The 12,695-nt window shown below is 47.0% G+C and overlaps 1 protein-coding gene across 1 annotated transcript in view; it reads right to left on the bottom strand.

Annotated features, from left to right (window-relative positions):
* The window catches only part of GDI2 (GDP dissociation inhibitor 2), a 36,086-nt gene extending 25,757 nt beyond the window's left edge, over positions 1 to 10,329 (bottom strand). The window contains exon 1 of the mRNA XM_047754848.1: positions 10,037 to 10,329. Within this exon, the coding sequence (XP_047610804.1) occupies positions 10,037 to 10,081 (45 nt within the window). The 5' untranslated portion in view covers positions 10,082 to 10,329. The remainder of the gene's footprint in view (positions 1 to 10,036) is intronic.
* Positions 10,330 to 12,695: the final 2,366 nt, after the last annotated feature.

Genomic DNA, 12,695 nt, shown 5'->3' with positions numbered 1-12,695 from the left:
ATGTTAGGAACCCAACTAGTATCCACAAGGATGCGGGGTCCACCCCTGGTCTCACTCAGTGGGTTTAGGATCTGGCACTGCCGTGAGCTGTGGTGTAGGTTGAAGATGCAGCTCAGAATCTGGCGTTGCTGCAGCTGTGGTGTAGGCCAGCAGCTGGACCTCCCATTTGACCTCTAGCCTGGGAACTTCCATAAGCCGTGGATGTGGCCTTACAAAGCAAAAATAAAATAAAGACTCAGGGTTGTCACTGCTGTAGCACGGGTTTGATCCCTGACCTGGGAAGTTTAGCATGCTCGACCAGAAAAATAAATTAGTTATTATCAGGCTCAGATTTTATTCTAGGAGGGTGTATCATTTCCTATCAAGAAACAAAACAGAGAGTTCCCATTGTGGTGCAGTGGAAACGAATCCGACTAATATCTATGAGGATGCGAGTTCGATCCCTGACCTCCCTCCGTGGGTTAAGGATCCGGTGTTGCCGTGAGCTGTGGTGTAGGTTGCACATGCAGCTCGGATCCTCAGTTGCTGTGGTGTAGTCCGGCAGCTACAGCTCCACTTTGACCCCTAGCCTGGGAATTTCCATATACTGCAGGTGCAGCCCCAAAAAGCAAACAAACAAACAAACAAACAAAAAACCTATGAACACTCCAGAAGGCCTCCTACAGCCATAATCACTCCCTAGCCCCAGCCATGCTCATGACTTTTAAGAGCAAAGATGTGTTCTACCTGTTTTGAAATCTGAATAAATGGAACCTTACAGCCTATTTTTCTGTATACACCTTTTAGTCAACATTTCTGTTTACAGACACATCTGTGTTTTGTTTGTAGTTGAAATTTACTCATTGCTTTAGAGCAGGAGTTCCTCCAAGTACAGGAGTCGAATCTAGCCTGCAGGCCACATTTGCAAATAAAGTTTTACTGGTAAACATCCATGCTCTTTCATTTACATATTGGCTGTTTTCAAAGTACCACAGCAGAACTAGAGCTGTGACAAATACCCTATGGCCAAAAACCCTACAATTTGGCCATCTAGATTCTAACAGGTTTACCTAACCTACCAGCACTGGATCTCAGAGTGCTTCCTGATTTCATATCACCTATGAACTTCTTAGTAATATAAATTCCAGATTCCGAAACTTCCCTTTATATCCGCATCACCTGGATGGCCTGTTCAGCCAGCGGGGCCTCATCACCAGAGCTTCTGAGGCAGCAGGTGTGTAGTAGAGCCTGAGAATTTGCATTTCTCACCACTTCCCAGGTGATGCGAATGCTACTGATCCAGGACCACTCTCAAGAACCACTAGCAAAGCAGAGCTGCTCAAACTTTATTAAATACCTGGGATTCATGTTAAACTGTAGATTGTGATTCAGTGCATCTGGGGTGAGGCCTAACTTTCTGTAGGTTCTCAGGTGTTGCAGAAGAGTTGACCCATGGATCACATCTAGGGCAACAAAGCCACAGAGGAGCCTGCTGAAGGAACACGCCACCAGCTTACACCACAACTTACTTATCCATTCCACTACGGACGCCATGGGACAGTCTCCAGGTTTTGGCTATTACAAACAAGGCTCTATAAATGTTCTCAGAGAGTCTTTTATGTAGGCACTTGCTGGATATCTATCAAGGAGAGTACAAGCATGTTCAACCTCAGCAGATACTATCAAACAGCTTAAAAAAAAACTGTTGTACTAATTTATACTTTTGTCAGCAATTCCCTATTGTTTCAAATCCTTGCCCAATACTTGTGTTCCTGAACTTTGTAGTCATTCTAGTTAGGATGTGTTTTAATTCGAATTTCCTAACAACTAATGAGGCTGACCACTTTAGTTTACTGATAATTACAGTATCTTCTTTTGATAAGTGCTTTCCTATTATTTGCCCCCCTCCCCTTTTGGCTGAGCCTATGGCAAGGAAAAATTCCCAAGCCAGGGAGCGAACCCACACCACAGCAGTGACAATGCCAGATCCTTAACCCAGTAGGCCACCAGGGGCCACCTATTTGCCCATTTTAGAAGTGGGCTATCTTTTTCTGACTGCTATATAAAAATTCCTTTTATATATATATATATATACACTGAATACATAAAAGTCCTTTATTGCTTATATGTGTTGCAAACATCTTCCATTCCATGCCTTGCCTTTTATTATTTTTTTTTCTGTCTTTTTGCCTTTTCTAGGGCCGCTCCCGCGGCATATGGAGGGTCCCAGGATAGGAGTCCAATCAGATCTGTAGCCACCGGCCTACGACAGAGCCACAGCAAGGCGGGATCCGAGCCGCATCTGCAACCTACACCACAGCTCACGGCAACACCGGATCCCCAACTCACTGAGCAAGGCCAGGGACTGAACCCGCAACCTCATGGTTCCTAGTTGGATTCGCTAACCACTGGGCCACGACGGGAACTCCATGCCTTGGCTTTTAAATAAGGAGGTCTTCATAAATAGAACTGAGGTATTTTTAACTATAAAAATCAACTCTATTATCAAAAGCATATCATTTGTTTAAAATGATATATAGTTCAATAACATATATAGTTCAGTATATTATATGAAAGAAGAATATTTACAATCTCAAAACTAGATGATGACATAAACAGAGGAAGACCAAACAGTCACATTTCCAGCCAACAAGAGCAGACTTCAGGGTTCAACTTTCGGAAGCAAAATCACAGCACCTCTGAGCATTGCACAGCTTCTATTTATAACGTCCACTGTGAGTATGACCCACTCACTGGACCACAGCTCTAAAGCAAGCACTGAAGGCTGAGACTATTATAATAAAGGACCCAATTACACAGGGATTCAGCAGAGTCCAAAGAGCTGATTCTAACCACCTTTAAAGGCATTACTCTGAGCAAATATGACAAAAGCTAATTAAAAATCTGCAGGTTAGGTTCGCTGATTCTTCTAAATCCATGTATAAAAGATTGCTTTTACATTACCAAGAGAATAAAATTCATAGCAGCACAAATCAAATAGTTTAAACTGCACTTCATGAGTTTTCAAGGTGGCCCAGGGGTTAAAGGATCCAGTGTTGTCACTATTGCAGCATGAGTTAGATCCCTGGCCCAGGAACTTTCTCACGCCACTAATGCAGCCAAAAAAATTTTTTTTTACTTGACAACATGAGATAAGTTCCATCAGTGAACTATCAACTACACCTGCGTACAGGATGTACATTAATGACTCTAAAATTTTAATATTTTCCCTAATTAACAACTCAAAACTGAAATCTACTACTACTGTCTGATGAATACAGAATAACAAGCCAAGCACATCCAAGTCAGAGAAAATACTCTAAACGAATTCCCTTTTTTCACATGAAAGAGCCTGGGCCATCCATCATATGCCAAGAACACTGGGAGTTCCCATTTTGATGCAGTGGAAACGAATCTGACTAGCATCCATGAAGACGTGGTTTCAGTCCCTGGCCTCGAGCAGTGGGTTAAGGATCCAATGCTGCCGTAAGCTGGCGTGTAGGTCACAGATGTGGCTTGGATCCCAAGTTGCTGTGGCTATTTCGTAGGCTGGCAGCTACAGCTCCGATTCAATCCCTAGTCTGGGAACTTTCACATGCCAAGGGTACAGCCCTAAAAAGAAAAAGCAAAAACAAAAAAAAAACTAATAACTTTGGAGTTCCCATTGTGACTCAGAGGGTTACAAACCCGACTAGTAACCATAAGGATGAAGGTTTGATCCCTGGCCTCACTCAGTGGATTAAGGATCTGGCATTGCCATGAGCTGTGGTGTAGGCTGGCAGCTGCAGCTCCAATTTGACCCCTAGCCTGGGAACTCCCACATGCCACCAGGTGTGGCCCTAAAAAGCAAAAAAATAATAAAAACTAATGACTTTTACCAGGAAACTTTTATATGAATGAATCCTTACCAACATAGTGGTTTTAAATCTAACGGATAAGCATGCTCTTCGCATTTAGTTTCACCCACAACTGACCTGAGCAGGATAAGAACGTAGACTGACATCCAAAATTGTCGTGGCACAGAGGAAAGGAATCCAACTAGGAACCAGCGTCGGTTCGATCCCTGGCCTCGCTCAGTGGGTTGGGGGGATCTGGTGTTGCCGTGAGCTATGGTGTAGGTCGCAGACTCGGCTCGGATCTGGTGTTCTGTGGCTGTGGTGCAGGCCGGCAGCCACAGCTCTAATTAGATCCCTAACCTGGGAACCTGCATATGCCACAGGTGCAGCCCTAAAAAGACAAAAAGGACAAAAAAACCCACACTAAAACTAGAGAATTCCCATTGTGGCTCAGCAGTAATAAACCCAACTAGTATCCACAAGGGATGCAGGTTCAATCCCTGGCCTTGCTCAGTGGGTTAAGGATCCAGCATTGTCAGGAGCTGTGGCGTAGGTTGCAGACGCAGCCTGGATCCGGCGTTGCTATGGCTGTGGTGTAGGCCAGCAACTGCAGCTCCGATTTGATCCCTAGCCTGGGAAGCTCCACATGCCGCAGATGCGGCCCTAAAAAGACAAAAGACAAAAAAAAAAAAAATAAGTGTTTCTTTAAATGTCTCTGCCCCTCTAATCCATCTCATTAAAAGCTGTCAAAAGACAACTTTTCCTGGAGTTCCCGTCATGGCGCAGTGGAAACAAAGTCAACTAGGAACCACAAGGTTTCAGGTTCAACCCCTGGCCTCACTCAGTGGGTTAAGAATCCGGCGTTGTTGTGAGGTGTGGTGTAAGTCGCAGACACGGCTAGGATCTGGTGTGGCTGTGGTGTAGGCCGGCAGCAGCTTCAATATGACCCCTAGCCTGGGAACCTCCACATGCCTCAGGTGCAACCCTTAAAAAGCCAAAAAAAAAAAAAAAAAGATAACTTTTCTTGAAATTACACTAACTATATCTTTCCTGCTCAAAATGCCCTCTCATTGCCTAGAAGATAAAATTCAAATTTCTAACAGTATCTTTTTTTGTTTTTTGCTTTTTTAGGGCCACTCCCCCGGCATATGGAAGTTCTCAGGCTAGGGGTAGAACTGGAGCTGCAGCCACCGGCCTACACCACAGGTCATGGCAAGGCTGGATCCTTAACCCATTGAGCAAGGCCAGGGATCGAACCTGCATCCTCATGGATAGTGATCGGGTTCGTTTCCGCTGAGCCACAACAGGAACTCCCTCAGCTTAGTATCTTACACATTCTAGGTGACCCTCTTTCCACGACACCAAACCTTCTGTTTCAGGCAATATAAACTCCCTCTTCATACATCTGGGCAGACAGAGAGATGAAGACACAGACTCTGACATACTGCTCTCTCTGCCTAGAACATCATTCCTCCTCATGTTCGGTATTTACCGATATTTTTTAAAACTCTGTTTCCAGTTGTGAGACATAACGGACAGACGCACTGTGAAGACTCAGGGGGTAGGGCATAACCGTCTGACCTACGTACATCACAGCATGGACCTCGGGAGGTCTGGTGACCACCCATCCTCTCATATGGGTACAAAAACTCAAGAAGCAGAGGAGGTCCCTGGTGGTGCCACATGTTAAGGACCCAGGGTTGTCACTGCTGTGGCTAGGGTTCGATCTCTGGCCCAGGAACTTCAGCCGCATGCCCCAGGTGTGGCAAAGAAGAAAAGGAAAGGAGTTCCCATTGAGGCGCAGCGGAAACAAATCTGACCAGGAACCATGAGGTTGCGGGTTCGATCCCCTGCCTCGCTCAGTGGGTTAAGGATCCAGCGTTGCCATGAGCTGTGGTGTAGGTCGTAGACATGGCTCGGATCCCGAGCTGCTGTGGCTGTGGTGTAGGCCGGCAGCTGCAGCTCCTATTAGACCCCTAGCCTGGGAACCTCCACATGCCACGGGTGCGGCCCTAAAAAGACAAAAGACAAAAAAACACCCTCTTCCACTCGTGACGTAGAGCCGTGTTAGTTATCTCTATCGTGTACGTCGCCTCCCTAGCACTTACCTGTCTTGGAAGGGCAAGTCTGTACCTTGTCATTACCTTCCTCTAACTCCCCTCCCCTTGCCCTTATTTTCAGTATTTTTAAAAGGCAGCTTAAGTACCTCCTTCTTCATGAAGGTTTTCCCGATTCCGCTGAGTTCCCACACGTGCATCTCTCTCCCGGCCCTCACAGTTCTTTCTCGGATGAACTGGTGTTCTAGTTACCCCCCCCCCCCCCCGACGAAGCTACTCACAGGCAGGTGCGTTGGCCTTTTTAATTGCCCATAATCGCGCACAACCCTCACAGGTAACTGGAACCGAGCCATTCCTCCAGTTAAGTCTTTAATCAGGTACCGGGAGGGGAGAGATAAAGGTAATTACAGATGATCTTTTACGTGAGCCAAACATTTACCTCGTGGCCTTTCAAACCAAATGTCTCACACTACCTCTAAATGCTGAAATATGTCTAATTTGACTTCTATTCTACTGGACCAGTAGGCTTAAGGCCGACATAAAACACAAACCGCCTACGTGGTAGTTATACCTCGCAAAAAATAAGACGTGTGCACATACAGGTCCTATCATTGTTACTGCAGAGGACACAAAGTCCTTTGCCCACAGAACCCTAACGCAATGGCAAGGATTTTCAAGGAGCAAATATAAAAGGCAATTTGTGATTTTTCCTTTTTTCTTTTTCTTCTCTGTTTTTGGGTCGCACCTGGGCAGCATATGGACGTTCTCAGGCTACGGGTCAAACTGGAGCTGCAGCTGCCAGGCTACACCACAGCAACGCCAGACACGAGCCGCATCTGTGACTTAACGCCGCAGCTTTCGGCAATGCTGGACCCTTACTTAACCCACTGATCGAGGCTAGGATCTAACCCGAATCCTCATGGATACTAGTCAGATTCTTAACCGGCTGAGCCACCACAGGAACACCTGAGATTTTCAAATCAGTACAAAAACTCCCCTTTGAAATCACAAAATCTCAACAGAGGAAGGAGGAAAAGTCTGCCTGGGATATCAAACGATGTTTTAACCTCATAACGCTGAGACTAATCCGGCTAGTATCACTAAAGTGTCCTTTTCTATTCGTGACTCCTTACGAGGGTTCCATGTAGACCAAAACCAAACCACGACACCCCTGGAAGCACAAACAGCTGTGGACCTAGCCACCCTTATTTTACACAGTTTTTAAGAGACTCAAGACTTTCTTGCCGAGCCCAAAGTCAATCAGAAATAGCAAATTAAGTGGTCAAGAGCTGTCAACAGTTCCCTGCAAAGTAAGCAAAGAGGAAGAAAATGACCAGACTGCAGACTCCCAAAGCAGAGCAGTCGAGGACTTAGAGCAAGGAGGCCAAAGTTCTTAGGAGCAAGCGCACTAGGTTCCAATGGCTCCATTATGTTAAAGCACAACTCAGTAATTAACCACCCTGAGGTGAAATCTTAGTAACCAAGTGCATTAATTATGTTCTGCAGTTTGTTAAATAAGCTGTGATATTATTCAGTAAGGCCTTTATCTAAAAGTTAGGGTTCTTTAGAGGGATAACCCTCAACTCCTTAAAAAACTCAATTATACGGAATAGTCCACTTCTCCCAGGCAGAATGAAGATTTTTATTCTAGTTTATACCAAATCTCTTTGCGTCTTCTTTACTAGCGTTTCTATCAATATGTGTGGACTAATCTGACCCTATTTTAGACCTAACAGTTGATACAAAACAATGGCAAATACTCAACACAGAGAAATTCCAGCACCTCCTTACACTTTATTTTAAAAGGGTCACGTTAATCGCTCTGAAAGTACTTGGCACACGGGATCATGGACTATTTAGTACCCGTAACTGATATCACATGCACTATTTAGAAACCAAAAATTAAGCAAAATAGGAAGTTCCTGTGTGGTGCAGTGAGTTAAGGATCCAGGGGTGCCACAGGTGTGGCACAGGTTGTAACTGTGGTGCTGGTTTGATCCCTGGCCGGGGACCCTCCCCATGCATGGAGTACAGCCAAAGAAAAAAAATTAAACTAAATGGTATGTCTACTCTAAACACTCCAAATTAATTCTAACTTGAGGCTTTTTTACTTTGGTGGTCTCTTCATGTAAGTAACCAAAGTCCCTGTTATCACTAAAAGTAAGGGTATAAGACATCATCAAAATCATCCCACCGCCACTACTCTTATCAACGGTGATAGTGTGACTGCTCTGAATCGACATAATTCTCAAAAGATACCTCAAAAAAACAATCTAGGAAGGCTCACAGGGATTACATTTATCACCACTATAAAACGACAGCAGAAATTGGTCTGATTTCCAGTTAAGTACACATCTACAATTCTTCAAAAAGGTCATAATTAATCCAAGTGAAAATTTAAAGTGCATTATCTTTTTTTGGTAAAGTGCATTTTCTGAATTTGGTTATTATGCAGTAAGACATGCCATCTTTGATACAAAGTGATGCTTCTGAACTAGGCATGTAGAAACCTGCAGGATGATGGATTTGCACTCATTTGTGCATGCTTAATTGACCTAATGGAGAGCAAATCTGAAAGACCAGCATTAACTGTAGAAAAACAGTGGAACCAACTGGCTCTTACAATTCGCTTGCAGCAACAGTGCCCATTTCAATGGGCAAAATCCACCACAAAATACTAAGCTCAGCTCAGAATCCCGATTAAGCACTTCTGGCGGAGGGGACGGGACACCTTTCTTTCATTTAGGCATTCAACAGTCTTTTATCTCATTACCAAGATAGAAATTCAGCCCAATACCTTGCATTCAGAATCACTAAACAGCTTTCTAGGTAAGCCAGCTCACCTTCTTGGTACTGATTCCTAACCAATCGCTTGTCTTTTTCTGGACTAGTCAAACATAATCAAGTATGCATTACGAGCATGCTCATCATGAATATTACCCAACCATCGCCATAAATCACTATAAATAGAAAAACGACAGGTCACAAAAGTGCCATTCTGGTTTCTAACAATCTTTTCCTTAAAATCTAGCCAAATGCAAGTTCGAAGGTTTTCTCTTATCCAAAGAAATCTAAAGTTACTTTGGAGTGTTACCCGAAAAAAATATTAATTTGATCTTGAGCGATTACAACTCATTTCCACAAATTTGGTCATGGTATATGTGAAATGACTCAGGACTTTGAGATCAGATTACACAGGATACACAAGCTCAAAATCAGTGCCTGTCTTAAAACGAAGCAGCTCAGAGTCAAAACTTCAAATTTCAAAAAAACGTTTGATAACGGAAATGGCCTGCTCTTTAAATGGAACTCTTCTGCAGGACGGTCTTCATTTTCTTTAAAAGAAAAACACCTGCCTGCATTCTCTGCAGGGTGTTACCTCAAGTTCTCTACGCAGACAGATGACTGGGAAAACGAATTTACCCTGGTAGGAGGCGCACCGTGGAGTAGTAGAGAACTTGGCCTCTAGAAACCCAACCCCAATCCCTTCTCAGGGGAAAGGGTCCAGAAGAGACCACGGAGGCAGAGACAGACCAAACAAAAGGAAAGGTGGCAAACGTCAGGTGCGACAGCATTAGACACCTGTGCAGAAAACCCATTTCCTATTCTACAGATGCTCAAGGGCGCGGGGACGGTGGTCAAAGGGAAGGGAGTGGGGAGGAGGATGAGAAGACGAATTTTCTCCAAAAGTCTAAGTTCACCGAACGTAACTACCTGCCAACAGTGATTACTCAATGACCTGTCCCCAAGGCTGACTCGTAGCAGGGGCTGAAGCCAAGTAGGAAACGCCGCTGTGATTGGCCCCCACCCTCCCCCACCCCGCGGCGGCTTTTCCGCTCCCGAGTCGGAGGCCACCCCCCCAGCAGGGAGGCGCAGCAACTCCCCGGCCCGGCCTGGTCTCTCCCGTGGCGCCGCGGACTCGCACTCCCCACCTCCTCTCACTCGGCCGCCACGACCCAGCCAGGCACCTGCCGGACCCGCTTCCATCTCCGGGCGTCTCCCCCCCGCCGGACGCGCCGCTCGCCCGCGCGGCCGCAGGCCGGGCCCCCGGGAGACTCTGGGAGAGGCCCCTGCAAGGCGGCGCGGCCCGCGGGGGCGGCGCAGGGCGAGCGGCCGCCCCTCCCGCCTGGCCCCGGCCCTGGTCCCCCGCCCGCCGGGCCTCACCGTCAGGCCGGTGCCCAGCACGATCACGTCGTACTCCTCATTCATGGCGGGGCCGGGGCGGACGGAAGCCCAGAGAAAGCAGAAGGCGCAGCCCGCTAGGGTTGGGGGCTAGGCGGCCACCCTGAGGAGGCAGGGGAGCACGCAGGCCGGCCCGGGCCCGAGGGAAAAGGGAAGCGGGAGCACAGGGAACACGGAGCTGGCGAGGACGGAGCCGGCCGCCACCTCAGACGGGAAGAGAAGAGCGGGGCGGGGGAGGGAGGGAGGACGGGGAGGGGAAGGAGAGGCAGGCGGCAACCGCGGCCTCCGCAGCCGGGGCGGGGCTTAGAGGAGGCCGTCGATCACGCCTTTCCCGCTCGCTCATTGGCTACGTTCCCATCGCCCGACCAACCCCCTTCCTGTCCCACGTCTCGCGAGAAGAGGGCGGGCGGTCCCCCTCGTGGCTTCCGGTTCCCCCCCCACCGGGCAAACAGCCACTGTGGTCGGGGGCGGCAGTGCTGCGCGCTGCCCCCCCCCCCCCCAAGGCAGGGGCGGGAACGTGCTTGCAGCCCGGTAGCGGCTGTCCAGTTCCTTATTCCCGCTTTGCTGGGGGAGCCGAGGCACACCGTGGACCCCGGGCCCTGCCGCCGCCCTTGGACTTTGGGCCTGCGGCGGCCACGTGGACCGGAACCCGCTGCCCCAGGACTGCGGGCAGCCGCCTGGGGCCCCGCATTCCCGCCTGCCCGCCCGCCCGCAGACCCGAAGCTGACGCCACGTGGCCTGACCCCGGCTGGGCCTGCGACGGCTCAGCTCCTACGCCCCCACGGCGCTCCTTGTCTGGTCCTTTGATGCTTGTCTAGCTTGTCTATCCTGTCTCCCTTTCCTGAAGGAAAAAGGACCCAACATATTTTGAGTTCAGAAATCACTCTTTTATTTCTTCGTATCCGGTGTCATTCTTGCTTGATGGTTGCCCCATGTTCGGCCTTAGGAAATTTAGAGGGCTTGGCGGGGGGGGGGGGGGGGGGGAGACTGTACAAAGTAACCCTTGAAGTTCTCTTGTGGCCTAGGCGGTTGAGGATCCTGTGGATACAGTTCAATTCCTGGCGAGGGAACTTGACTGCATGCCCCTAGTGCAGCCAAAAAATAAAAAGTAACCCTTAACACAACATTGTAAATCAACTATAATTAAAGGAAAAAGGTAACCTTAGCATAAAAGGGAAGGCCAGACTTCATTGGAAGCAGGTCTCCACCTACTAAGGAGTTCAGAAATCACATAACTTAAACCAGCTGTAAAAATATTAGCTGACCAGTATGTGAATAGGTTTAGCCCATGAGCGTAAAAGAAACAATTTCCTGTTTGCCTTCTACACCCTCTATCCCCACCCATCCTTGCCTGGGCCCACCCTCCAAACAAACCCACCTTTTTTAGGATTCTCTTTGGGATCTCCAGCTGTGAGGGAGGATACAAGCAGTGGCTGGTGTGCACAACCAGAGAGTAGACCTGTACAGCAGGCCTTTCAGATAAGTGATTTACCTAAAGGCCTCTGTTTTCAGACAGGTCTGCATACTCAGCAGACAGAAGAGTTGGTATTTCAAGATTTACTCTCAGAAGTTCACCGGTGGCTCAGCATGTTAAGGATCTGGCATTGTCATTGTTGTGGCTTAGCTTCCATACCAGGAACTTCCACATGCTGTAGGAAAAAGAAAAAAGAAAAAAAAAAGATTTACTTTTAAGTATAGCTGGATAAGAGCTATTGAAAGTGAATCTTTATAGACAGAACTCTGTTGTTTAAATCATTCTGATTCAGGAAAGAATGTAACATTTTTACAATGTTTCTTTACCCCATAAAGTTTGAGAGAAGTTCTGTGGTGCAGCCTAAGAATCCAGTATTGTCACTGCAGCTGCTTGGGTCACTACTGCTGTGGTGCAGGTTCAATCCCTGGACCGAGAATCTCCACATGCCGCAGGCAAGGCCAAAAAAAAAAAAAAAAGGTTTAAGAACGCATGTCGTATTGGACGATGGACCTTTTTTGGGGGGAGGGAAAAGAAAGGTATTTAAATTTATACTCAACGTCAACTGGATGTGTTATACATTAGCAACCAAATGAATTTTTATAAATAGACAAAAATCAAGTGCAAAGTTACTAGACTACTGAACAGATTATATATAACAGTGTAACTGACTTTTCTTTGGCTAAACAGGGGATGCCTTAACAAAATCCTACTGTTGCTCTCCAAGGAGTCAGGCGTTACATACATAGTAGACATTTATTTCTTACAGCCCTGGAGTTTAGGAAGTACAAGGTCAAGGTGTGTTTGGTGAGGCTCGGCTTCCTGGTTCCCCCTGTCTTACCACTGTGCCCTCACATGGCAGAAGGGACAAGGGATCTCTCTGGGACTGCTTTTATAATGTTACCGATGTTTTTAAACGGACAGAAAATATTGAGTCATTTTTTTTTTTAAAAGCTAGAATCTTTTTCACATATTGCCCTAAGTTTCTGAAGGTCGAAGAAGATTTTAAGCGTATCAGTTGAATTACGTGTCCACCTGAAGGATAGTTCAGTCATGTGGAGTTACCGGAAAACTTAAAGGCAATGGATAAGGGAACTGAATTTAAAGCTAATAAGGGAGTGTCCATCGTGGCGCAGTGGTTAACAAATCCGACTAGGAACCATGAAGTTG

This window comes from Phacochoerus africanus, chromosome 12 (genome assembly GCF_016906955.1).
Source record: "Phacochoerus africanus isolate WHEZ1 chromosome 12, ROS_Pafr_v1, whole genome shotgun sequence".
Taxonomy (NCBI): domain Eukaryota; kingdom Metazoa; phylum Chordata; class Mammalia; order Artiodactyla; family Suidae; genus Phacochoerus; species Phacochoerus africanus.
This window is presented reverse-complemented; position numbering and strand designations above follow the sequence as displayed.